Here is a 24950-nt window from a genome sequence, read left to right as displayed (position 1 = left end):
TTGAAACTAGACGAAATCATTATTAATTATGTGTGTTTATATCGTTGTGTACGGCTCTTCTACAAGTGACGTTAAGCAGTGATAGTAAACGTTGACGGGCGCGTTCGTTGTCCTCTTTGATTTTGCAGGTACCGTTGGCTAATGCCAGTTTAAACGTAGCAATATTCTGCTTGAGCTTGATGGGCAGCGATTGGCCTGCTTTCTTACGGGAGGCTCATAGACTGCTTAGACCGAGGTTAGTTCAGGGGCTATGATCCTGGTGTGGCAGGCCCTTTTAGTTGCTCGCCTCTTTCTCCCATTTTACGATTTAGGACACCTCTCACTGCGTCAGTTTTGTGAATGTGCACGCATATATCCAATCCTTGAAACTGTTGACCTCTCGGTCAAAGGGTTGTAACGTACGGGGACCCCACGGTTGTGCAGTTTCTGCCAGCCCGAGTGTTCAGACGTTCCGGCTCCGATTTTGTTTGCAGAGGGATTTTGATCATTGTTGAGGTGTCCTCCCGCATTCCATCCCAGGCAGATTTCATCGCAGCTATTGAAAGCTTGGGTTTTAAAAGCGTCAAGCAGGTACTGTGGCACCTCAGCATGCTTTGAATGCCAAGGTGTCCAAGGGAGGGGAAAGCTCAGTATATGAGCGCCTTAGCAAATTCCTTTCCGTTAAGTAAACTAATTTGATTTTCATGATGCTGCGTAGCTTGTGTCTTTAGCGTTCCTAACTTTAGAGTAAATTTTTCATTCATTTAATACAGAGACGCGCATATGTGTCATATGCGTTCCTGCTCATTCAGAGGGACTTGGCCTCTTTTTTTGTCCTATTGGAATTCTCACGAGAAAACAAAATGAGCAAAACAGGAACAAGACTTTCCCCGAATCTGCTGCAACCCTGCCTTTACAAACGCCGCTAGCAGCAGCCGCCAACGTTGCAGCGGGAAGTACTTTCGCATGAGCGCAGCAGCAGCGGCACAGCAGGCTCCTGCTGTTTTCCTGCAGCAAGACCAGCCGTCGTAAGAATTGCAGGAGTAGCTGGAGACTTAACTGCCTCATCTAAATCACTTGGGAGAATTATTTGCAATATACTTCGTTCCAGACCGAAGACCAAAGCTCGCAAGCCCTTATTTGCTGTCTCTCTCCATTTTGCTGTCCCCCCTGCGGTGGCGCTCGTAGGCGATAGAGTCCTTCGGATAAGTAAAATGCATTAGACCGTACTGCAGCGCAAATTCCAGCGTGAAGTCCTTTTGGTTTTAAGCGGCTCTGCAAATTTTGTTTAGAGCTGGTAATGGCTAGGTCCGGATAGGTCTGGGCGGATAATTTGCGCCCACAAAATATGACGTTTTCCTGCCAAGGTAGTAATTAACTTGACTTTAATTAACTTGTCTTACCAAAAAAAAGCAAACTGTCCAGGGAAACGCCGTGGCGACTAACAGCGCGTTCGCCAGTGCCTGCAGCAAGTGGTTGCAAATTTCATTTTTGAGCAGGAACGTGTTTGTGGTGAATGTATGATTAGTTCTGGCAAATGAGTTTAGATAGTCAGTGGGCAAACCAAGCAGACTGTACAGTTGCGACCAGAAACGACGGCAGCGGTGGCTACATTTTAGCAGTTTTACGAGCAGCAAGAACACCGGCAGCAACTGCAGGAGTAGCTCTCCCACTTCATTTGCTCGTATTTGTTTGTCTCTTACGTCTGTATTCCTCTGGCTGTCTGCAGCAGCGTGAAACGGCACTCCTGTTCTGTAGCCAAAGATAGACTCGGCTACAGCGCAACGCAGAGCACTTCATGAGGCGACAATGACAAAACTGAACAGATAGATGGGGCTTCATAGTTTGTCTAGCAGTGCCTGGGCCCTGCTCTGCACAAGACTAGTGCGGCTGCAGCAGCGGGTTAGAAAATACTACGCAGCGTTGCGGCATGCATATATATTCATGTATAGTAAGTGCTTGAGTTCGTCTCTTTGTATGCCATATCTGTGCATGTATTTATGGGAGCTAAATCGAGACGGAATGCGCAGTGTAACAAGGTGCAGGTACGTTTTCCAATACAAATTATCTTGTGTCCACCGAGATATTGCTCAATTGACTAAACAGCATAACGTAGCAAAAGGGCACCGTTAAGCAGATGTATCATAGTAACCCCCAAGTATGCGCCGTGGCATGCACATTGAATGCACAGTGAGAAAACAGCATTCCCCAGCAACAGCAACACCATCGACCAAGTTAATTTACTTGGAACCTCGACCAATTAAGTTGCCCACGCATCAATGAGTAGCGTTTTACATATATTGTAGCAAACCAGGGAGCGCCTGCTCTAGATACAAATGAACCTGGAAGTTCACGGAAGAGAGACCACGATAACTCACACACTTTCGTCCGTTACGCTCTTTGACGTTGTGACTAGAAGCATATTGGGCAAAATACCAACGCGCGTAATGAAAGAAGAAAAGGTAGAAAGTGTATAGTTACTTAAATGAATAGGGACTAACCTAGCAGTGCAATCACCGGAGAACCCAACATAGCAGAGACGCTCCCCTCTATTGCTATTTGTGTCGCAAAGACCGTAGCCCGGGAGTTTGCCTCTACGATTTCGGATAAAATGGGACGGTTGACTCCAGTGGGACACCAGGATATAGCGAAGCCTGCAAGGGTCACAGAGAACAATATATAACGAAAAGAGAAGAGTCGAAAAATATTAAAGGTGAAAAATATAAAAAATCAGAGGAAAGGAAAATCGAATCCACTAACACCGTTTACAGGAAAGAAGACGAAATGATAATCAAACGCGAAAGTTAAATTAAATCACGAATCATGAGATACAACGTACAACACATATTAAAATAATGGGGTGGAGACAGCATCTGCTGGGACCGGATACAGTAAACGCCAACAACGGGACAATTAAGCAAGTCCAACCCAATTGTTTTTTACTCTAGATAAAGCAACAAGGCCCGTTCCCTTTTCGTTTCGTGCCTTCCCTTACCTAGGACTAGCATATCAACTGCATAGAACCCGAAATACTCTGGTCTTCTCGGGATCCCCAGCAAGCCAATATAAATAAGAGGAAGAGCGAGTAGAGTGCCACACTGCCCAACAAGGGGTCGCCCATGACAGGGGCTCCATTTCTCGGCTTGGTCGCCCAGCCAGCCTCCAAAGAGAGAGCCAAGGAGGCCCCCAACGAGGGGGCAGGCGGTAAGGAGAGACGCCTGCCAGTCCGGCATGCCAACATATTCGAAGTATAAGGTGTAGAATTGGAATGCATGCAAAGGAATATAGCCACATATGCCTTGCAGCAGCAGGAGCAAGAACGTGCGGCTCAGTGCGGCATGACAGAAGCTCGCGCACTGTGCATACAACCCTTGACACAGCGTAGCCTGAAGTGTAAAGTCATATGGATATTCAGGCGTTTGCAGGCCGTCAACAGAATCTGCAGGTAGTTCATTCACTATTATTGTCTTTTTTGTCTGCTGACTTCGCCGGGGCTCCTTTGCTACAATTTGCACCAGAGCTGCTGCAAACAGAGAGATAACGCCCGCTGAGAAGAAAGCAACACGCCACCCCTGCAAAACGAAAGGCAAAAACACAATTCATTGGCCAGCATATTAACATATTAGGTCACCTTAAGTGCAGCAACGGGGCACGCAAGAAGCTACGGCTCAGCTGGAACTCGGGTCCTTCGTGGCTGCCCGCCAGAGTTGTATAGTTTGATTGTGTTTGTTCTAGTTGCTAGTTTGCAGCATTCACCTTCACCCCCTCTATAACGGTAAGATTCGCGACAGAGCCGCCTATCATCGCGCCTAGAATGCACCCTGAAGCAAAAGCACAGCACCTCCACACACATATACTTAAGTGTATGTAAGCTAATTCTTTTATACATTCGCTTGAATGTATGCGTTTGTAATTATTTCTATGAGTGCGTTCATTTCTACGTGTGGCTCCACAGACACATCCACATATGCATATGTTTGCACATATATGCGGAACCTTGTGGGCACGGATGAGGCGCTGTCCAGATTTTATAGAGTTTGGTATTTTCATGCTTTAAGGTTTGGAGGGTTGAGTCTATGGTTCACCGGCACACAGGAAAAGCTGGAGCCACCCGAAGTGCTCGCCTCTCATAGTCGGAGGGAAGAGATCTGCTATGAGCGACTGAGCCACAGGGCCAATGCTGAAAGCCAAGCCAGCGTAAAACATATCCATCAGGCAGAAACTATGATTACAGCATCACCAAAATACGGAGTGAACATCATAAGAAGGGAAGAAAGAAACTTATTAAAACATAGACACAGCCATGCAGGAATAGCATCCAAGCAACAGTAGCGACACCCGAATCACTGCACTCTAATCGGCTCTGTGTGGAGTGCTCTGATTACGGTTTAAGACTACCTATTCCACTGAAGTTTGTTACTTACCTAGCCATGGCCACCCCGTTTAACGCCTTTAAAAGGCAAAACTGCCAAAATTTGGTAGCCGAGGCCAATAGTACGGCCACAACGCCCCATCCAGCGCACCCTAGGGCCAGAAGCCGTACGCGGGAGGTGCGGTCGGCTAAAAGTCCCCATAGAAGGCCTGATATGGCTTGAGAAACACTCTTTAAAGAGGAAACAGGCAGCAATAGAAGGAGAAGCACAGGATGGGGGACAATACGCTGATTGAGAATGAATCGGTGGCTAAATGAAGTACTTAAGGCTCCAAATCAAGAGTTCGCCACGAACTTGCCTGGTAAAATACCAAGGATCCCAAGTCCTGCAGTGCCCAGCGAAAGTCCGACTGCAGCGATTTAAAACTGGCCGGCATCAATTGCATATCGACCCCCTCTATGCCGGACACCACGTTCAAAACTGCAGTGTGCAAACATTCTAACAACGAGGCCAAAATATTAAATTGAAAATAGCGTATAATGAACTGAAATATAGCAAGTGGCCGAACGAGAGTCAAAAAAACGAAGGGGTTGAAGGAAAACACACCTGCCTGAGTGCGAGCAGTGGAAGGCCTCAATTTAAACTCGTTGCCGTTTGTCGCTTTGGTAGGAGTGCCATTGCTGCAGTAATGGACACACACAGACCGTCGCAAACTTAGTTAGAACGAAGCATGCAGAAACTGGGAAATGTCGAGTCGGTTTTCACGTGTCCCCACTGTCTCTTTCTTTGGCTGTGGAAATGCAGTTTGAAGAGGCATAAAAGCTTAATAGCGATCGAATGCTGCCTCATTTGTGCTTTCGTCACACTCTGAGTCGTAGTGTCCAGTTCGCTGCCGCAGGAGGACCTGTGAGGGCCTTTCGCCGCTGCTGCTAGGCGCTTCATTCCGTGCTGCTACTGAAGTAGGAGCTGTGGCAGCAGAGGGATTCATGGTATTCAGAGTTGCTGGATCTGCTGCCAGCAGTGCGGTCTAAGCGCAGCTGCTGCCGAAATTGGGTTGGATTAGAGCACCACTGTCTTGGCATAGGAGGGAAAGAGAGTATGCACATGAGAGAAGAGGTGGCCTTACACACTTAAATTTGTCAAATTAAAAACATAGACGAAAAATGCAATGAATGGTAGGTAGGTATGCAGCCGCGAAGAGTCCGCGCTGTACTGGGCTCTCAGTGTGGTCGGTGATGCGATCGAGTTAACTGAAGTATGCAGGCAAAGAGCACGATCAGCAAGTGTGAGGTGGGCCTAAATAGTTGATCTGCTGAGGTTTGTGCTCGAGAATATTGAAACGAAGATTAGTGAGGAAGGCTTGGACACAACGCGCGACCGCGATCCGAAGAGTTGGAGCTTCTGGTGACTCTGCTGCTTCTCTGCTGTCTCCTCCAACTCTTCTGTTACACGTTTCATCGTGAAGTAGATGAAATCTCATATAAGTATTGAGCTTCTTTAAAGTTGAAAGGTAGAAGAGAGCCTTTCGCTTTTTGTTCGAGTGCGTAGCGTTGCGACTGAGGCCAGTGGTAGGGCCGCTGTGGTGCCGCACTTCCAAAACATCTTTGCATACTCCTCAGGTGTAAAAATCCATTCAAATGGCCAATTAAGTGCAGTTGGCAATGTTGAAAGAGGGACAAACGAACATTCGAAGATTTGCCGACGAAGCCTGGGTAGAGCACAGAGTTCACACTAGCTTGTATGGCGACCTTAGTCCCGACCGCCGTTATTGTGTCTGCCCTGACTCCAGCGTGAAGGATCAAAAGTTATACGAAAAGATTAACAGACCAACATATGAGAGCCACTGCTCGTAATTGACAAAGTTGCCGAGAGCCTGCATCGTCAGCGTACAGAAAGCAGTGTTGGAGGCCCGTCCTTGATGCGGTAGCGTTCAGCTCTACTTTTTTTGTGGGGCCCCTTGGGCACCAATTAATGTTTTTTCTGCTTTAAGCAAGTTGGGGTAACCGTATGGCTAGTGTGTGACTGGGCCTTTATGAAATTATTCACTAAATAGACCACGGACCTTGCCCATCAGTTGGGGGCAGCTCCCAGAAATTATGGAGCACGCTAAGCTCTGGTTATGAATTAAAAGTTCAAGGACCACTTATTTTGTTTTACAGAAGTATGGAACACCATTCGTACGGACCAAGAATACTCACCACGGAAGTCTGAAGCACCGGAAACATAGGGGACCAAACAGTCAGTATCTTCGGTTCACAAAGGCCACGGATCCGCATATTTTCTCCCGAAAGCAATATATACACCGGCAGGAGGACAAACTCTCACAAAGCCAACATGAACAGAATATGGCCTACTCCCCATGACCTTGTACTGAGCGTCCACCAGTCACACGTCTTCAATTCTCTTTTCCATAGTAAGTGATACTCGTAAACCAAACTTGCCGCCACTAAAGAATGTGGTCAACACATCAATGTGAGATTGCCGGATGTCGTTCTGCCTCGTGGGCAGTCCAGTCTTTTGCCAGGTGATAAAAGGAGGTGGCCGAGTCAAAGTTTCGCCCTCTGCACAGTGATGGCCTCCTACCTTCCCCGTTATTGCAAGAAGTTTCGACATTACCCAAGATAAAAATACATTCTTTAGGAAATCAACACAGTTTAAGCTGCTATCATTCTGCAGTAGCCCGTTTAATAAAGCTACTTGAGATGCAATCCCCCCAAAAGGCTATAAAGATTTGACGAACGGCCTTTCACGAGGTAGGTGTAATCATACCCATGCTCTGCAGTGTTGTAATCATACCCATGCTCTGCAGTGTATCCTTTTCTCAATTACCTTCTTCTCACATAACGACTTCAGCCACAACTAGGGCACGCACTCTTTTGCTATGCACATAGCACCTCGTTTCGCGCCATCGTAGCACTCGACCCTATTCTTCAACTCTGGGCATTTTTGTATCTCTATATAGACTAACAGCAGCTGGCTCTTCCCCTCGGCTTCTCACTCAGGGTGCGCTGTGCAATGTTGGGCCGCTAATCCTGCCGAGTCATCTAGGGTTGTTGCTGCTACTTTCAGTTTGGTGAAACCTCGATGGCGCTGGGGCCTGTCACCACGGCTCATTCCACTTCTTTCCACCATTCCTTTATTGCATATATTTGCTCTCTTAAAAAGTACTTCGCTTCCGTCTCGTTGGTCCCATGTAGCAGCCTATTCTTTGGCCGACAGGCTCTAAAGAAGTTAAAAAAAATCACCAGTATCATGCGCAGTTTTTCCAGGCTTGCTACGTGGCCTTCTCACTCGTCAGGTCTTTTCAATACGACAGCAGCACAGAGAATTGGGGGAGTAGCCCCCTTGCATCCGAAGCAGGTGCGATCATCCTCAGTCTTCACCTCCCGTTTATAGCCTGCCTTACGTCTTTGTTGAGCCTCTCCGTGAAAGACTCCCACTCGTTGGCACAGATCTTGCTTGTTCAATCGGTTATGGAACTCTCACTAGTGTCTGCAGTATCTTGTGCCTCAACTAGACTTAAAGCCGGCGGCCGCCTCTTGCATGTCGCCACCCCAGCGTGTTAAAGCAGATACCGCATTATCAGGTAGCGTGGCGCCAAAGTACTAAACAAGCTTGCCTTTTGGAGGCGGTTAACTTTGGCCCAGCACAAAGGAGAACTTTGCTGGGTAGTGAACAAGGTCGTTCTTCCAACTGGGACGTGCGGAATAATCTGATGTTGGGTTGTGCCTGGACTCATTTCCAGTTGTTTGAATTAATATTTGAAACTTGTATGAGGAACCAACACATCTCAATGCCCTATTAATTAATTAGAACCCACGTCTTCCTGCACTGTATCTAGACCAAACGCAGTAACTTCCCCATTGCTGCATCGGTTTCGAAGAGCTAAACGACACGGTTGTTCTGCTTTTGTCGTACTGTTAGCATGGTGCTATCTATGATTTCTACTCTATTGTCCTCCTATGCATATGACTTCAGAGAGAGAAAATGAGTCCCTCCACTCGTGGAATTCTGCGCCTTGACTCTATTATCCGGCTGCCTCTCGTGCCTAGCCCCCACGTGCAGTATCTTCTCGCTGCGTAGGTACATTTGAGTCGACCCATTCGAAGCGTCCCATTCCGAAATGTTTTTTTCACTGGGTCCTTAAGTACGGGTTGGGTACTCAGAAACACATCCAGGGGCAGTGCCCAACTGTAGTGGGGCAAGCCCACAGCGCCTTGCTGATACAACCATGTAAAACACTGTCCCAGACACCTGAGCTGCACTACTATGCGTCAAATAAGGCAGGACACACTCAGGAGAAAAATACGGGGTACGTCATACAACGTGATATTTTAAAATGAGAGGTACATTAATTATGTCGACTCCCTCTAAGGAACAAAACGTTTTTTCGGAGCTTTTAAGGTTGCTGAGCCTCTCTGCAGCCCCAGCCAGAGGCTTTGCAGCTGACGCTGGAGGCTTTGAGAACTCCTAGCATCCCATTGTTTTACCTCCTATAGCCCATTTATTGCTTATGCTTGTGGCGCTTTTTCGGTGACGTTTTTTTGCAGTTTTCGTACTCCACTATTGTGCCTTGTACTACTCCATATCCCATGTTCGGCCTTTAGACGTCTCGCTCGGCTCCCTGGCGCACGAGTTGTTTGTAACGGAAGCGATACTGTGTCTTAATTGAGGATTGACACATGCTTACTGCTACAAAAATTCTTCTGGCTCCAATTTTTCAAATGAAGGCATCAACAGCGCTTCTGCTCTCCGTAACTCCGGCAGGGAACGAAGACTGATCTTAGTAGCAAGGGGCTTCCTTCTGCATTGCATTGCTGCGGTTTGTCTGCACCAGACTAAAGCAAAGAGGGGACGAATTAGTAAAGTCCATTATGTTTATAAGCTGACTCGCTTCCCGGCCTGGTCAATCAGTGTGCGATCTCTCGCGCTGCGGCAGGCACAGCATTGTGGAAGGAACGTGCAAAACAGCTGAAACAACCATTTCAGATGTATTGATATTGGTTAACATGGCCCAAAAGTAAACCACGTGCATTCGTCCCGTGCAAATGGAAGCAAGGGAAGATGCTCATGGGGCACTTCACTCGGGTCTTCATTAATGCTTGCAATCGCACTTTTTTGGACGGGGGGAGCCGCTGCAGCACTAAGAAAGGTTCGTCTCGCCCTGTTAAATGCGAGACTTACAGACATCCGAGGCTTCTTTGCTGCGCCACCAACTGAACCCTGTTCTCCGCTTCCGCACGGATGAGCCCGACGCAAAGGCTGGCTTCAACATGGGGCCTAGGAAGTGCTCGGTTTCTGCATGCTGATGCAGCTTTCATTTGCCGTAAAGTTCCGCGCGAGTTTAGATGTGGCTTACCGCAGAGTCGGGCGACTGGCGGGCTTCGGAGCTACGGCAGTCGCGTGCATCGGGGTTTCACCTCCACAAATAGTGAAGCCTCTGATGCCTGCAAGCCAAACAACGCCAGGCAAGCCGACCCAAAAAATGCAAGTACTGAACCACTTCTAGTTCCGCATGTTGATCCCACGCACAACAGAGAGCCTGGCGAGTCACCTATCACTGGCAATATGGCAAGACCTCAGCAATCACTGTCTCCGAAGACTAACTTTCCTCTACTCACAGCCGCATCTGCACGTGCCGGGGAGGTGCTCGACCGACAAAGGAACAGTGACACGATCGTAGCTGCAGCTCAAGCCCTGGGCGATGCTGTGGGTGCATGCACCAGAGACGCATGCGATAAGCCTGTACAGCTATTACAGGAGCCTTCAACGCCTGAAAAACTGGAGAAAGAGAGAGGCAAATGACACGTGAATAGCTCTACTTTACATGCTCATCGAGTAATTAGTTTACCAGCAGCCGCCAGAAGTTTACCTTTAGTTGTGCATTGTCGTCGATGTGTACGTAATTCGACCGACAGCACGAAGACGTATGCGCTCCATTCTCTGCCTGTCTTGTTGCAGAAGCCGCTGGCCTATCTGTTTTTCGCATCGGCTCCAACAGGACAGAATCAAGCAAAAACCAAACTCCGGATTCGTCTCAAAGAGTCAGTCGACTATTGCAGGGACTCTGCGGCTGTTCCTGGCCCTCGGCGCAGAAAATGCTGCGCCGCAAAGAAGCCTTTGTAGTAACTAAGGACAAGTGAGCGCGTCAACCGGCGCTTGTGTACACACTAATTTTTAATGTGGGTTTAGTGTTTGCGTGAGGTGTGTACACTGTACGCCATGCAGCATACCGCACTATGGTGCACTTTGCCAATGAAGACACACTTTTTAATATTCATTCCGGGAAGTTTAACGATAAATGTGCATCCACAAGTACTTTGTTAGTATGCTCTTCTGTGTAGAGCTTACATCCGTGGACGGTTGCGATTACGTTCCTTCGGGTAAACGTACATGAACGAATCCCATGCAAACACATTCAGACGCAGACTTCGTTTGTACTTCTCTTCGCAAAATTTACATTGTTTCTCCATACTTTTTATATTTAGCACAGCTGTCTATTCCTAGGTGCTTCTTTTGTTTCTCTGGTCACTGCTACTGCTATTCTTGGCTACACTGGCTAGTTGCAGTTGTATTCAATGTTTGCTTGCAGAAACGCGGAAGAGCACCTCCAACAAATAAGAGATACAAAGAGACGGAAGCCCATTCCTAAGGGCACGCTGCTTGAGCCAGGCGACTGCCTGTACTTCCCCAGCACTAACAGCATCTCCGACCGCAGCAGTCCAGTGTACAAACAGCAGCAGCAGCAGCAGCAGCAAAAGCACAGGGAACTGTTGCTGTTTTCAGACGCAGATTTTGTAGTGGTCAATAAGCCACATGGAGCCCCACTAAAGAAACTTGCAGTAGGTTAGGGAGCCATCGAGGGTCTGCGCCCCCCACAAATTATATTTGCTGCAAAATGGGATGATTGCGCTGCCTTCCACAGAAGGTTAACTATGGTAGTTGCAATTGGACTCTTGCGCTGCTTTTTTGCTGTAGCGTGAGCTGACGGCTCTCTTGGAGGACACTTTGGGCGCATCTGTAGATGCAGCAGAGGTACCATTATAAATGGCATTGCTGTTAATATGAAATTTGTGCAGCACCACAGTTGAACATTGGCCTGCAACAGCAGTCAGATCTAGTCACCACCACCGTACACAATACTGCCTGTTTTGTGAGTTTCTTCTTCCTGCTTTGTTTATCTCAGCCCTTAGTGCCTTTGACTGGCCACGGTCACCACTGCAGCGGAGCGGTGCTGCTGTGCCGCAGTCGGTCTTTGGCTTCAACTATGCGCACGTCAATTATTGAGTAAAAAAGAGCATGAACCACAGCGCACACCTACAGAGGGCTTTTTTGCTTTCACTTCACATTTTCCGAACTGATTGCTTTTCTTTGATGAGCCTCCTGTTTTCAGTGTGTCGTGGTTTTACTATTAGTTTCCCTACTGCTAGCGTTAGTATTGTGGGTATAAATATCAGTGTCGTCGTTGTTCACTTCTTTGGGAATGCTCTCTGACTGCAGTGGGGGTTTCGGGGCTCAGAAGATTCTTACCATTGTTGAGGGGAGTCCTCCTGGCAGCAGGGGCGTTGTGAAGATTCCTCTTAGGCTGGACCAGGTCTGTTCAAAATAAACCTATGCCAAATGTGGTTGTCGCGTTGGCTCACCTTTAACCCCCTACTTGATGTGTTGCAACTGCATCGGCATCAAGTTTGTTTGCTCTTCTTTGAATTAGTGCATTGGGGGAGGCCTCTGCGCTGCTGGATGTTTTTAGACAGTTGGCGCTGCGTTACCATGCTGTACGCACTTAGGAGGTTCCGCTGCGGTTACGCAGTGGACGGTGTTGCGCACTATGAAGACATCAGTTGATGGATACGATGCCTATGAGCAGCCGAACAAGGGCTTGTGGGGGCCCATGAGGAGTCCGATATGGAATGACAGGCAGCGGATCTCAGTGCTGCTTCTAGAAACCGAACTTCGACTGTCGCGCGACCAAATCCGCGCTCATTGCGCATTCGGTGGGGGCTGTATCAGAAGCATCGGCAACGGAAGCTGTAGCAGTCGCTGACTGTTCTTAAGATCTAACAGAGTCCGTTGCCGCTGGAGCCGACTACGCCAAAAAACAGTGACAGAAGTATGCAAGAAACAAATTTACTGTTAATGCTGCGTCCAGGTCTGCGGTGTCCCGTGAAAGGCGATCAGCTGTATACGCGGCTGCTGAAGATGTGGCAACGGGCCGAGCAACAGCAGAAATGTTCTTCGGCTGACGCTGTCCCAGAGAAAAGCGATGAAATGGGGAAAGAACAAGCAAGGGAACGGTTGGCACTCCCGTTGCATGTTGCGCAGATAAAGTGGAGGACGCTTGCAGGTAAAGCATACGGCTTAGCTCTAACTCGATATTGCATTCTGGGTGACGGCGACGAGACGCAATAGCTCCAGTTGGAGCTATGTATAAAACGTCGATTTCCACGCCGGCGCGCAGAGCCCCAACATATACCATTGAATGCACAGTGCAATGCACCACACTGAGTACAACACTGCAAGTTGTGCCGTTCTGAACTCCACGCAGGAACAGAAGTGACAGTTTCCGCTCCACTAGGCGATTCTGCCTGCGCCGAATTTAAGGCCTGTGGACTTTCCTGCGGAGTGGACTCTCCGAAGTGTTTGGCTCTTTGAGAAGCTGCAGATGCAAATTACTCAACTTATGCACGCGGGAAGATTACTAACTAGATGCGTAGACAGCGTGCTCCTTACAGGTACAAGTGCTCAGCTTGGGTGCATAGGAACAGTGCTCACTTGCGCACACAACCATTACATTCAGTACGAAACATCACTTCTGTAGACTTGCTCTTACTGGCCTGACCCCACAAGCCATAATCGCCTGAGGCGAAGTGGCTAAGAACAGCTTGCAAATGTAAGCTGCATAAGCGGGCACTACTTCCAGAATAAAAAGCGTGTGATACAGCAAATCTGCTGTCGACGGAGCTCAGCTTTCGCCACAGAGCTAAAGGCGTCTAGTTCCATCGGTCAGACTGAGCTACACTAGTCAATTAGTACTGCGACTTTCGCCAACAGTGGGTGCATGCAGCTATACTAAACTCTGTCCGAATTCTGTCCCAGGCACTCCGTTTCCGAATTTAGCCCTATGGGAATCCACCTGCTGCACCTGTTTGCAAATTATCGGTTTGGAGCTGGAACTTATTCCTACTTCTAAATGAGTCATGCTGCTACTAAGATAGAACTTCCAGTACAGCGCGAAACTTTTCGCTTGCACGCCGCATCATGAAATCCGCAATAAATGAAAACGACTCGGCTGCCGCTGAGTCCGGATGTACGCACACATACTTCCGTGCACGCTTTGTGTAAACGGATGCATGCAGTTGCGCCTTTATATATATGTATATATTATATATATAGGTAAACTCTATATATACGTATATATACATACATTGCAAAGCCAGAACCCAAACACTCCCACCCGATTTCAACATCGAGGGCGCCCAAACAGTCTGGCATGCATTGCTTGGAGCAGTTGATACGAGACCTTTTGTGCATCTGCAGGTCCCTATGATTGTTCGGGCCCTCTTAAATACTTGTGAAACCCAAAACCACCAACACAAGCGGAAACTTCGCGCCGGGCACAAACAGCAGCGCCTGATCATGCAGATCTGATGCTGCCGCTCGTAGTCACTAGGACGAGGTATTCAGGCACCGCAGCACCTGCACGTCTCTATCGTCTTCCTCTGCCTCCCCTCATATCCCGTTCATCATCTGAGTAGTCGCGACGGCGTGGACTGCAGCACATTAACGCACATGCAAAAGCTGCGAAAGCTCGACTCCCCAGCAGCCAAAAGCATGTGGTTCGCTGTTTCACTTGCCAGATGGTACGTTTATCTATCGTCATGTGGGTTCATTACCTGTAGGACCGTCGTCGGTCGATACTACGGCTGCGTCCCCTGCGGCCTCTGTAATTGTAGTCGCTGCCTTCACTACTATATCCGGGACTGCAACAACGCGCGTGCATGCACTGGACAGTTTTAAGAGCTTCCATCGCAAACAGGACACGTGGAACACTGAATAGAACGCAAAACAAGGGAGCAGCTACTACTACCAGTTACCTTCTGCGAATATCACGGCTGCGCGGGCCGTCGGGAGAAACCCGCCTCCTCCTCCCGCCCGGACTTGCTCTTCTGCCTTTGGCTCCAGGACCCTTTGCAATCTCTACGCGCAGGCTGAGGCAAGCAACACAGTGTGCATGCATCTGCGTGTATGCTGAGGCGACGGTAGGGCTTGACCATCTTATAATCTAGACAGCTTTGCCTGATCGAGCAGGCCACAGGCAGGCGAGTCACTTGAACAACTCTGGCCCACGGCGCAAGGCCGAATAAAGGCCTAATAAGCAAGTCGTACAGAGTGACTAAACGCCGCGCAACGAAGGCGCCGACAGCAAACACACAGAAACAATAAACGCGAAAAAACAGAATGCACACAATCATGGTCCCCCCGCGTTAATACGTTTACCCGACAACAGAGCCGCAGCGCCGCCGCAGCCGCAGAGAAGTGAAAACGAAGACAGCAACAGGAGGCTGCTGCTGCAGCAACAGCTGGTGCAGGGTAGGGGCAGCAGCGAAGGGTAGAGTCGAAACGCAGGGAAGCGGCGAGCCTACAACGACCAGAGGCACCTCCGCATGCAATTGATTGAATTCGCACTTATACGAGAATATAACCATAAAATGAAACGGAACAAATGACGGCTCACTACTTTTCTCGGTGTAGAATGCCGTCCGTCGCCTCTACAGCGTCCCGCGCATCCCGCGCATCTTCAAATGTCTTGAAACAAAAACGAACACCACTAAAATAAAGCACATATGGAGGAACAACTCGGTGCATAAAGAATACGATTAAATTAGCGTAGATCCCCATACCCCGAGGCACAACTGGAGTGAAAGAGGCTGACGGGACAGCGCACCACAAATGCAAACCCCGGTGGGTTCCTGGCAACCCAGATGTTGCTAAGTTTTCCGTAGCGCCTAAATATTTCCTCTAGCTCAGATGAAGTTGACTCCGGGTCCAAGTTGCCTGAGGTGAAGCCGTAAACAAATAAGAGCTCTAAGGGACGATCTTGGAGTAATCGATAATGACGTCGCATCAACGGGCATTTCGCAGTAAAACCCTGCTCATTGTAGGGAAATCTTCAGTCATGTGAATTGATAACCCACCCACATACACCTTCCGCCCGTGGGTCATCTCGTCGTCCATACGATGCATTTTCTCCTGAGAGCACGCAACAAGAATCTAACGCCAAAACTTACCCAGTATGCAGCTAGACGTAGCAAAAATGGCTCCATAAAAATCGGCGTGCCCGCCTTCTATTCGAACTGTACATGAAAAACTGCAAGTGCGTTTTCAAAAGCATGACGATTCAGGAGTCGTTGTGGCAGCGGAAGCCTCCAACAAGCCATCGCGCTCAGTGGATGAGCACTGAAAAGCGACTCTCACGGCTGTGTATTTGCAACAAAGTAAAAGTCTTACTTGCTACCGTTTACGGCTCTGTCCAGAAATCCAGGTATATGAAGACGCGCTTAATGTTGCAACAGGAAATGGACGGTGCGTCAGACCGGCACGACCCCCAAAGCTGTCCACGGCTGGAATCAGATCGCAAATTACTTTATTTTTTTTTATTTTCATTCATCACTTCTGGAATTCACTTTAATTTTCTTGTTGAATGCATGACAAAAAATAAGTTGTTGCAACCCAGCCCTAGCAGCCCCACGCTGTGGCGTTTGCAATTTGCATGTTGTTAAAGGGAGGGGCCAGTGCTACCTGGGACATGCAATGAGGGTGCAGAACTGATGGTGTTGCGTGCGGCTTCATTCTGAATGATTTATACTCCAAAATTGTAATTCAATATGTTGCAGGCAGTTTCAAACTATTTGGGGCGTGGGAACGCTCCGCATAACCTGGTTGAAGAGGACCCTTTAGGTGCAGTTGTGATGGTGTGGCGATGGTTTTTCACTGTAGGCGTAGCGTGTATGAATGAGGTATCTGATTAATTTCTTGGTCCCAGGTTATCGCAGTGCACAGAACTGGTGATTTCAAAAATTTGAAGCCCGTTTGGGGTCCCCCCTTAAGGGGGACTTTGTCCTGCCGTTGGCGATGCGGGTTGCGAATTAGAAATCTGAATCCACTCTGTTCCTTTCGCGGGGCTCTGCATGCGCCCTTTCCGTTTTTCTTCTTAATTGAGCACCCGCTTTAGCTTCCCGCTTTCGAGTCAGCTAAGTCATGAATGCCTCACAAAGGTAACGTACGTATATATTTAATAAATTTAATCAGTCAGAAGTATTTTTATGCATACCTAATTATTTACTAACAAAAATTCTGGATGGGCAGTACCTAGGTTGTCTGTCAGAAGCCGAAGGCTTCGTGAGAGCTTTTAGCTCTCACGAAGCCTTCGGCTTCTCGTAGGAGGGTATTCCTTTTGTGCGGGTGCTATATTCTGTCCCGCTGCATTTCCGCCCCCTTTCGTCCTCAGGTTGTATAATTATGAGAGCAACTTTGGCCAGTTGCGCATCTTGCGGCTCCATGTGTGCATTTCTTGTTAGGCTCATTTTCAGAGCCGCAAGCGAGGGCACGCAAGACTTTTGCGCCTTCCTTATGTTCGTTATGTAGCTGCAGTACAATGAGTTTACTGGTGCATTAATCCTCGTAACGTGGTATTGCGGGCGTGAAACTCTTCTGCAATGCGCGAAACGTGGTGGTCCGCAGGATCCCAGTAATATTGCTGCGTGTATCGTCTGAGCTACGTATCTGGTGTATCTTTGACATACCATTCGTTGGGCGAATAAATATTACCTGTGGGTACTGGTGCAGCACAAACCACTGCTTCTGTCAAGTTCCAGGTAGAACTAAAGCGTTGGTAGTCTCCTGCGTCTAAGAACATTTGACAGAAACCTAGAACTATTCATTTAGGAGACCCTGACCAAACCTTCCCAGTCAGCACCACAACCCGCATTGTACTGCCACTTCCGCAGGCAATACAGAGCCAAAGCCCCTCTCAGCCAAGAATCCACTATTGCACTCGACTATCATTTCTGCAGGCAGTAGAAACCGTGTTGGAGTCAGACAGTGACGCTTATCACAAGGTGCTGGTGGGTGGTGCAGCTCCCTTGCTCAAGAACGTAGTAGCTTAAAGCTTTTTTCCGATGGTTTCTTGAAAAAAAGCAGTTTCAAGTGGCAAATACATACAGAAACTGAGTTGAGGCGGCACTGCTTCGTTGTGAGGTTTCTGGCTGGACCTTCACAGCTGGCAACAGGTCTGACTAGTCTCCCCGCACCGGACGAAAATGATTATATTTTCCTGAGTTTCCGCTCAAACCGTGGTTTTATAACAATACTGCGTGTTAGAAGCAATGTGTTAAGAGAGGGGGACAGGAAAAGCGAAGGCAGAAAACTTTTCATATCGGTCTATGCTCTTGGCATGTGGCCTCTCCAGGCCAAGACTCGATAAGGCTTCTCGCGTAGTGTCGAAAAGCCTTCACTTCTTTTAGTGCTCAAAATGAGGCACAATGTAAAGCTACTCTGTGCAACCCTTGAAATCTCCTAGTCCTCCCGTAGGAGATCGGCGCAAAAAGAGCATTTCCAGCTGAGTTGCGCAAGCAAATCTCAATCCATGGTTCAAATGTTGACAGTTTGGCATAGCCTTCAAGATGTCCCTGCGTGTTCACCTGCATTAAAAGAATGTAAGTCATAAAGCAACTCAAGTTGCCGTAATTCATCGGTGCTCTAGCACTTCGTGCTGTTCTGAAGAGCTTTAGTACAGGGCGTCATTTGTGATGGGGAATTCAGTTTTCACTTCAAAGAGTGCATGGTCTACAGCAAAAATATTCGAGAATACACTCCGTCTCCTGTTCTCTCTCTACGCATAGCAGCTGCTTCGCAGTTGCGTATGTGCCCTAATTGTTCGTTTTGTGCTGATGCGTGACGAAAAATGCCAAAATCTCAGCTGAGTAAATCCGTATATCCCAATGTATCGTTATTGTAAATTTTACTTGCGGTTACGGTGTCGAGACTATGTCCAAAGTAGGAATTGGTTTAGGGCTATTGTCTCGCCGGCTTCTTGTTCCAGGTACACAGAGGCGAATGAAGAAGGTTGTATATATGCGAACGGACTTATAGCAGTACACATACTTGAAGACTCCTAGGCATTGCTGGCGTGGTGGCATCCCCGAGAATCTGGAACTGTCTCCTGCATTGGAGTGCTTGGGCGGTGAGCTAAGTGCTCTATTCCTTTTGATACGTCGAGCAGTGCTTAACAGCGGCAGTTAAGTAGCGCGTACACTGCATCTAATCCCAAAACACGTGAAACTTGACGCCTGCGAGCACGGCGGATCCTCCGAATCTCCTTGTGTTATCTCATTGGTGTCGTCACGCGTTCCCTTCCCCCCATACTGTCGTGGTACTGCAGTAGTGCACCCTGTGCAGTGCCTAGAATGCGCGCAACTACAGTGTAGCCGATAGATGGTCTTCAGGGTCACAAAATGCAGAATAAGAACACTGGGGTAGTAAAATGGAAGTGAGAAGCATGCAAACAAAGAGACCCAATGCTCAAAGGAGATGGTATGGTGTGTTCTGCAGCGAGGCCCACAGTCTGGAGCTGGAGCCACTCAACGGCATCCCTTTCCACTTGAAAGAACTCCATGCACACGCTGTATGATGCTGTAAGCAGCGTTTACTCGATTGCAGGACCCTACAATTTGTCGAAATCCCAAACACCTTCGAGTTATACTGACGCATCAGCCTATGGAAAACGGGTGGCACCTGGCTTCGTCAAAATAATCAATGCACTACCGAGAGCATTTTGCCGTATTCATCGTCCAGGACAACAATGGTCTCTTACTGCGTGCCGCTAGGATTACGGCGCATAACGATTATTCGATTCTCACTCACTTGCAGGAGCTCAGTTTGTCGAAGCCTTTACATGGTCGTATTTCTAGAATGTTTCATTTAAAGAGCTCACAACCACATCACTTGCAAGATACATAACTAGGCGGCTGATGTAGTTCCACAGAAAACTGGCTTACAACAGTCTCAGGAAACAAGCACACTACGCAGCGATTGCAGGCAAACGTATCCGTGAACTCCGAAAGCCCGGCAGCTTGCAACCACGTTTAACTGCTTCCACGAGCGAGAGCCCACACGCAGCACCCCTCGTTCCTTATCTCTTCCACAGTCGCTTTTCATGGTGCAACTTCTTCGTCACTAGCGTTACAAATTTTTGCAGCGCCATTTTCAACGCTCGCTACAAAAGGAGAGGCCCCATTTTCTTCACACGCATAGGTCTTGGCTTATGAGCACTATCGGATCTTCTTCGAGCGGTGCATTGCTGCAGCTTACAAAGTAGAAGAAGAAACCAGTACGTCGCGCACCCGCCGCCTCTTTCTTTTTCTACATGTCTTATGTGCGGATCTGCACTCACAGCGTGTGCCGCTCCTACCTAAAATCCTTACGCAGGTGCTCCACAAGCACCATGATCCTGCGACAGCTGGCTATTCTGGCCAGACAGAGACCATCATAGTTGTTCGCAAAAATTCTGCTGGCCCGGCATGCGTACTTATACTACAGTATACTGAAAATCCGGCGTCTACTGTCGCCTTCCCAAAAACATCAACCAGAAAGATCCCTTCAGCCGCTGGCGCTGGCCATTCCCTCACGTTATTACAACAACGCCAGTCAAGATTTAGTATATGACCTGCTTCTCATCATCCCGGATCATGGCTCCATTTTTGTGCCCGTGAATTCTCTCAGCACAATGGCTCATTTCATTCCCAAAGACGATATAAGCTAGCACCGTTCGATTCCTTTTGTGCCTTTTGTGTACCTTATTCTCAGAAACTGCCCCTATGGTCCATTGTCCTGGAGCTACTTTCAGCTGAACATGCCCCCTAAGTCCTTCTGTTAGTGTCTTTGTGCGATGACACTTGAACGAAGGAGGTACTCGCAGCGGAGGCGTCTATTCGGGGCGGCTCAACCGTAAAGACGGAATTCCTTGTTGTCTTGAGTAATTTGGCCCTTCTCGTCATGCCAGGGGTCAGTTACCTTAGTGCACCGCGGCATAGCCCTGTTGACATCGGGTTACAGGCCTCGTCTTCACAGCACAAAAAGATCACTCGAGGCTCAAAATGGCTTACTTTATGAACCAGTATTAACTAACCAATAGCTCCCTTGCTCACCACACACTTAAGAATAAAAAATGGCTAATCTACCCACCACAGTGCCAACTAAACGGTTTCAAGTCAAGTCAAGCTAGTCATAAAAGGTATTTTTCTCTGTTAATTCGTGAGCAAAATAGTCTACCGAAGCCTCTGGACTCGTAGACCCGTGCACCGTTGCATACGAGAGACCACGTCTAGACTTGTGTGATAAAGTAACTAACCCATTTGTTTTGTAGCTCAAAGTCCCACAGCTAACGTTCTCCATGGAACTAGGAGTAGCTTCTTTCCAACCTGCACCTGCGGCAAGTATGGTGGTGTCCAGGGCCTTGTGAATACTTTCATTTTCGCCTTTGTATTAAAGACTTGTATCGCCACAGTGGTGGCTCTTTTATTCGCAGTACCGCGTGAGTACAGGGATAGCAACTCAGACAAGCTGAGCTGATGCACTTTAAAATAGCATTCATATTTAGTATCTGTTAGCCACTGGCACTCCTCTGAGCCTCCACTGACGGAGCTCAGTCCCCATAAGCCAGGTGCACTCCGCTGAGCCTCCGGTGAAAAGCAGAGGCTCAGCGGAGTGTCAGTGGCTTATCGATACTAAATATTAATGGTATTTTAAGGTGTATTGCACTCACAATTACTATCTGCTATATATTGGCCCTGCCCCTCCAGTGGACCAGGCCAAATATTTCCTACATGACTCCTAACTGGCTACGTAGGTACAAGCATGCCTACTAACCGCTAAGTCACCGGCTGAATCCATAAGAAACATTCACTGATATTTTCCCTTCTGTCTTGCGCTTTCAAGGAGGTTTTTCGTCCGTCTCGTTCTGCGTGGCATGGCTGGTCGCATCTGCGATACCTTAAACCTGGCAGTGCTGCAGAGCACGCAACGTGTAGTCTGCTGCAAGACCCCGGTTTGTTTAACTGGAGATTCGAATTTGCATGGTATTTATAGCAATGAATGTAAATACCTTCGGAATTGTTCTTTCGCGTCACTGTAGTGCTGCGAAGTGAATCCCCTCTGAGATTGCACTGGACCATCACCACAACACGATCTATGCTTTCGTCGCCACCGATTACAGTCATACCGCGACTTCGTGGAATATAATATCACAAATAAGAATTATAGTGAAACGTGGGTGCTCAGCTACGAAAATCCCCCACTCAAGCTGCAGCGGATCTCTTCTATCATCTCCCGCAAGAGCTACCAGTGGATCGTCATTGTGTCGGCCGTGAGCGGGCTGAGCGAGCACAGGCATAGAAATAATAAGTTGCCTTTAGAATGTATGCAATCAAATTTGGACCATTTATTTGATCCGATGATCTCGATCTCCTGTTAAGTGCCTACATTGGCCTTTAATGGGGCGCGATGGAGCAAGAGCCTTGCGACGGGTTGATAGAGAGCATTCACATCGCATTGAGAGGCTTTTAGATGGGAAAAGCCCACCTTTGGACACACAATTCGCATCGGAAAACTGTCATGATTCTTGCTTCGAGGTAGCTGAGACTGTACACGACGTTACGTGCCTCCCCCGCATGCGGTGCCGTTTCTAGCTCGTGTTTGCCTGCATCAGTGTCCAACAGCAGCACAGTGGAGAAGAGCTTGAAGAAGCGCAGCCGCCATTCGATAAGCATTTCACCACTGCGGTGACCGCTAGGGTATTCTCCCATGCAATAATGGACCGAGACCGTCGCTCCGTTTACGCCGAAACTGACTTCAGGTCATACACTGGCAGTGGCAACAATTATTTCCTCTTGGATGGTCAGGATGAAGAGGAGAATCCTCAGATGCCAGAACTGCGACTGTCGCGGCGGGAATTTCGGATGAGGCACAGGAAATCGACAGCTGGTTCGCGGGGACTCAACAAGAGTGTCTCGGAGCCTACAATGAGGGCGTGGATTGCTGGTTTTCTGCTTTTGTCCTTGGCATTATCCATATCTGTGGCTAGCCTTAATAGAAGCGAGGAAAAGCAGCAGAAGCAACAGCAAAACACTTTGCCCGCTCACGAACCGGATGTCCGAGTCCCCTCAAGCCCCTCATACAGTGCATCAGCAGCTTACGGTGCTGGAGGAGATGCAGAGTTGAAGCAAGAGAAACTGCCTATGACACGGAACCTCCACCGCACCTTCCTGTCTCTCAGCCTCACAGAGGACAACGGGCTGCTGCGAACCCTACAGGGCCCCGAATGGGGACCAGCAAAGGAAGCGCTGCTGCGTTCAGTGGACTTAGTGCTGGAGTGTCAGCCGGATGAGTTTGAAGATACAGACAGTAAAGTGGAGACTATGCGGCTGATGCTTGCGATGGACTTGGCGTGTCTTGAAAACGCAGCGGTGGAGACCAAGCTGGCTGTAGACAATGCGAGGGCCAGTCAGTCGGATAATCACAGCGAAGACATAGCTGCAAAAATAAAAGCGAACATCGACGCGAGGAGAAAACAGTCTAGAGCAGCCGAGCTGTGGGAGGTAGAGGTGCTGAAAGGCAAGCTGGGATCCGATCCCGAACTCAAAGCAGCGCTTGTCAAGTTGTTGCTGGCCGTCCGCAGCAGAGCAGCATCAAGTGAGTACCTCAGTGCTACTGTTGGCACTGTGATGCTGCAGAGCGACCCGAGCCCCCACAGCAAGGCTGAGGAGAACAGGGCTTATGAAGGTCAGACATTTTTACTCAAGGCTGGGCAGCTGGCTGCCACTGATAGTCACATTAAAAAGAATGTGGTTCCCTGGCTAATCATTATATTCACTACTTTTTGAAAGAACAACTATATTCAAACCTCCGTATCAGTGCATATTTGTTTTGTTGCACAATGTCGAAATTACCCGGTAAGGTCGAAACGCTGGCACTACCGTGAAAGACTGCACTTGCAGGAGTAGCAGGTGCAAGACCAGCGGCGGGAGCAGTTGTAATTCCTGAAATTTTCCAGGAAAAGCCCACAAACGAAATGAGGCGATCATTCTTTTTATGTGCGGCCTAACTAATTAGGGGAGCGAGTTAGGCTGGAGTTAGAGTGAGATCGGCGCTTATTTGCTTTTAGCAGCGCTCAATTTTGTGCACCGTATATGTTGCCTATCAGTTTCTTTAGATTACTCATGGGTGCACTGCGCACCCCAGAAACTACTCAAACAATCGAAACTGCATCGTGCCGATCATTTTCTGTCAACTGCAAGGAGAGCCAAGCTGGCAACGGCTGGTAAGTCACCTTGGAAGGCCTAGCCTGTAGCCCTAATTTAGCTTGAGCGCTCAGGAAACCTACGTACGCGACCCCATAGTTTGAAAGGGTGTGCTGATCTGTTAGTCTCTCAAATGACTTGAAATACTCGCAGCCTAATGCTGTGCACTGTCACTTAAGTGCATCTTCCAATTAATGCAGAGAAGCCCTACACTTGGGACGACTGGAAGCGTATTTGTAGGTGACAGGAACTGGACTGTTAAGGGGAGCAAACTACCAGCGAAGTGAAATGAGGCTTAGGAGCCACGGTAGACCTACGAGCGGGCATGTGGTTTAGGGCCCCCTCCACGCAGTAATGCTGTCAAGCAAACTGAGCTATGGTGACGACAACTGAAACCAGGTGACGTAGTGGGGACGATGCTCCTCAATGTGGCACTTTTTAGTTGAGCGGTCGCACGGACAGTACAGAGTTTCATGAACTCTTGAAAGGCCAAGTGTATGGGGATTCTCCTGCTTGTTCCTAAAACTTGCAGAACTGCCCGCTGACATTGTTCCTGTAGAGCTTGGCAAAGCTAGCAAAACACCTTCTTCCCGAGCCCCTTTCTTTGGAACATAGTCCTTATGGACTAGCTAAGAGCGAAGACATAAATTGAATTTATTAATATCGCGATAGCTCTCGAATATTTTCGAGACTTCCAGCAACGCTTGCTTGCGGTGTTGAGGTGGCCCTAATGTCAGGAAGCCATAGATGCAGCACCACTATTGTGTTGTTAGGGTTCGCAGCTGCAACTTCTATCAGTCAAGCAAAAGGCCCTCGGGATATTGTACTCAATCGAGAAAATGTCCTCTGTAGCATGCATCAATGTCATATACTCCGTTTGAATTTGCGGTGTGCTGCGGTCTGACCACAGATCACTCGTTATTTTGCGAAAGTAGTTAAATTGGCAATTTTCTGTTTAAATTGTTCGTGGATTTAGTTATTTTTCTAATTTATCAGTCGGTGCAATTTCATACCATGCGAGAGCTGCGGCAAGTGGGGCTGCGTATGAGTTATGCTGCATGCAACACAGAAACTTCGCAACCTAACCAAAGAACATTAGTTTCATTGAAATATCAAACCAATAATTTATCATTCGAGTATCTTTGACCCCATTTTCTCAGTAAGGGACCGAAGACGTCTACAGCGAAGGTTGAACTTGCGCGGCTCCGTATGAACGCAGCCCCGCAAACGTCTGCATTCACCG

At 48.3% G+C, this 24950-nt stretch overlaps 3 protein-coding genes across 3 annotated transcripts; 2 read left to right on the top strand and 1 right to left on the bottom strand.

Moving 5' to 3' along the window:
* Positions 1–9920: 9920 nt before the first annotated feature.
* On the top strand, positions 9921–13004 carry ETH_00018915 (RNA pseudouridylate synthase domain-containing protein, putative; the record flags this gene model as incomplete). Its single annotated transcript, XM_013376367.1, has 9 exons — positions 9921–10065; positions 10314–10491; positions 10945–11194; positions 11331–11387; positions 11539–11639; positions 11853–11946; positions 12103–12346; positions 12502–12696; positions 12898–13004. The coding sequence occupies 9 exons, from the start codon at positions 9921–9923 to the stop codon at positions 13002–13004; spliced, it is 1371 nt and encodes a 456-aa protein (XP_013231821.1).
* A 1077-nt stretch (positions 13005–14081) lies between these two features.
* ETH_00018910 (uncharacterized protein) lies at positions 14082–15596 on the bottom strand (the record flags this gene model as incomplete). The annotated part of the gene is made up of 6 exons (XM_013376366.1): positions 14082–14122; positions 14246–14332; positions 14511–14560; positions 15088–15158; positions 15298–15407; positions 15548–15596. The coding sequence occupies 6 exons, from the start codon at positions 15594–15596 to the stop codon at positions 14082–14084; spliced, it is 408 nt and encodes a 135-aa protein (XP_013231820.1).
* Positions 15597–22219: 6623 nt separating this feature from the next.
* On the top strand, positions 22220–23731 carry ETH_00018905 (uncharacterized protein; the record flags this gene model as incomplete). Its single annotated transcript, XM_013376365.1, has 2 exons — positions 22220–23189; positions 23649–23731. 2 exons carry the CDS (start codon positions 22220–22222, stop codon positions 23729–23731), a joined length of 1053 nt encoding a protein of 350 aa, XP_013231819.1.
* Positions 23732–24950: the final 1219 nt, after the last annotated feature.

This window comes from Eimeria tenella, genomic scaffold (genome assembly GCF_000499545.2).
Source record: "Eimeria tenella Houghton genomic scaffold, Eth_scaff34, whole genome shotgun sequence".
Classification (NCBI taxonomy): domain Eukaryota; phylum Apicomplexa; class Conoidasida; order Eucoccidiorida; family Eimeriidae; genus Eimeria; species Eimeria tenella.
Note: the sequence above shows the minus strand (reverse complement) of the source record. Positions and strands in the feature narration are given on the sequence as shown.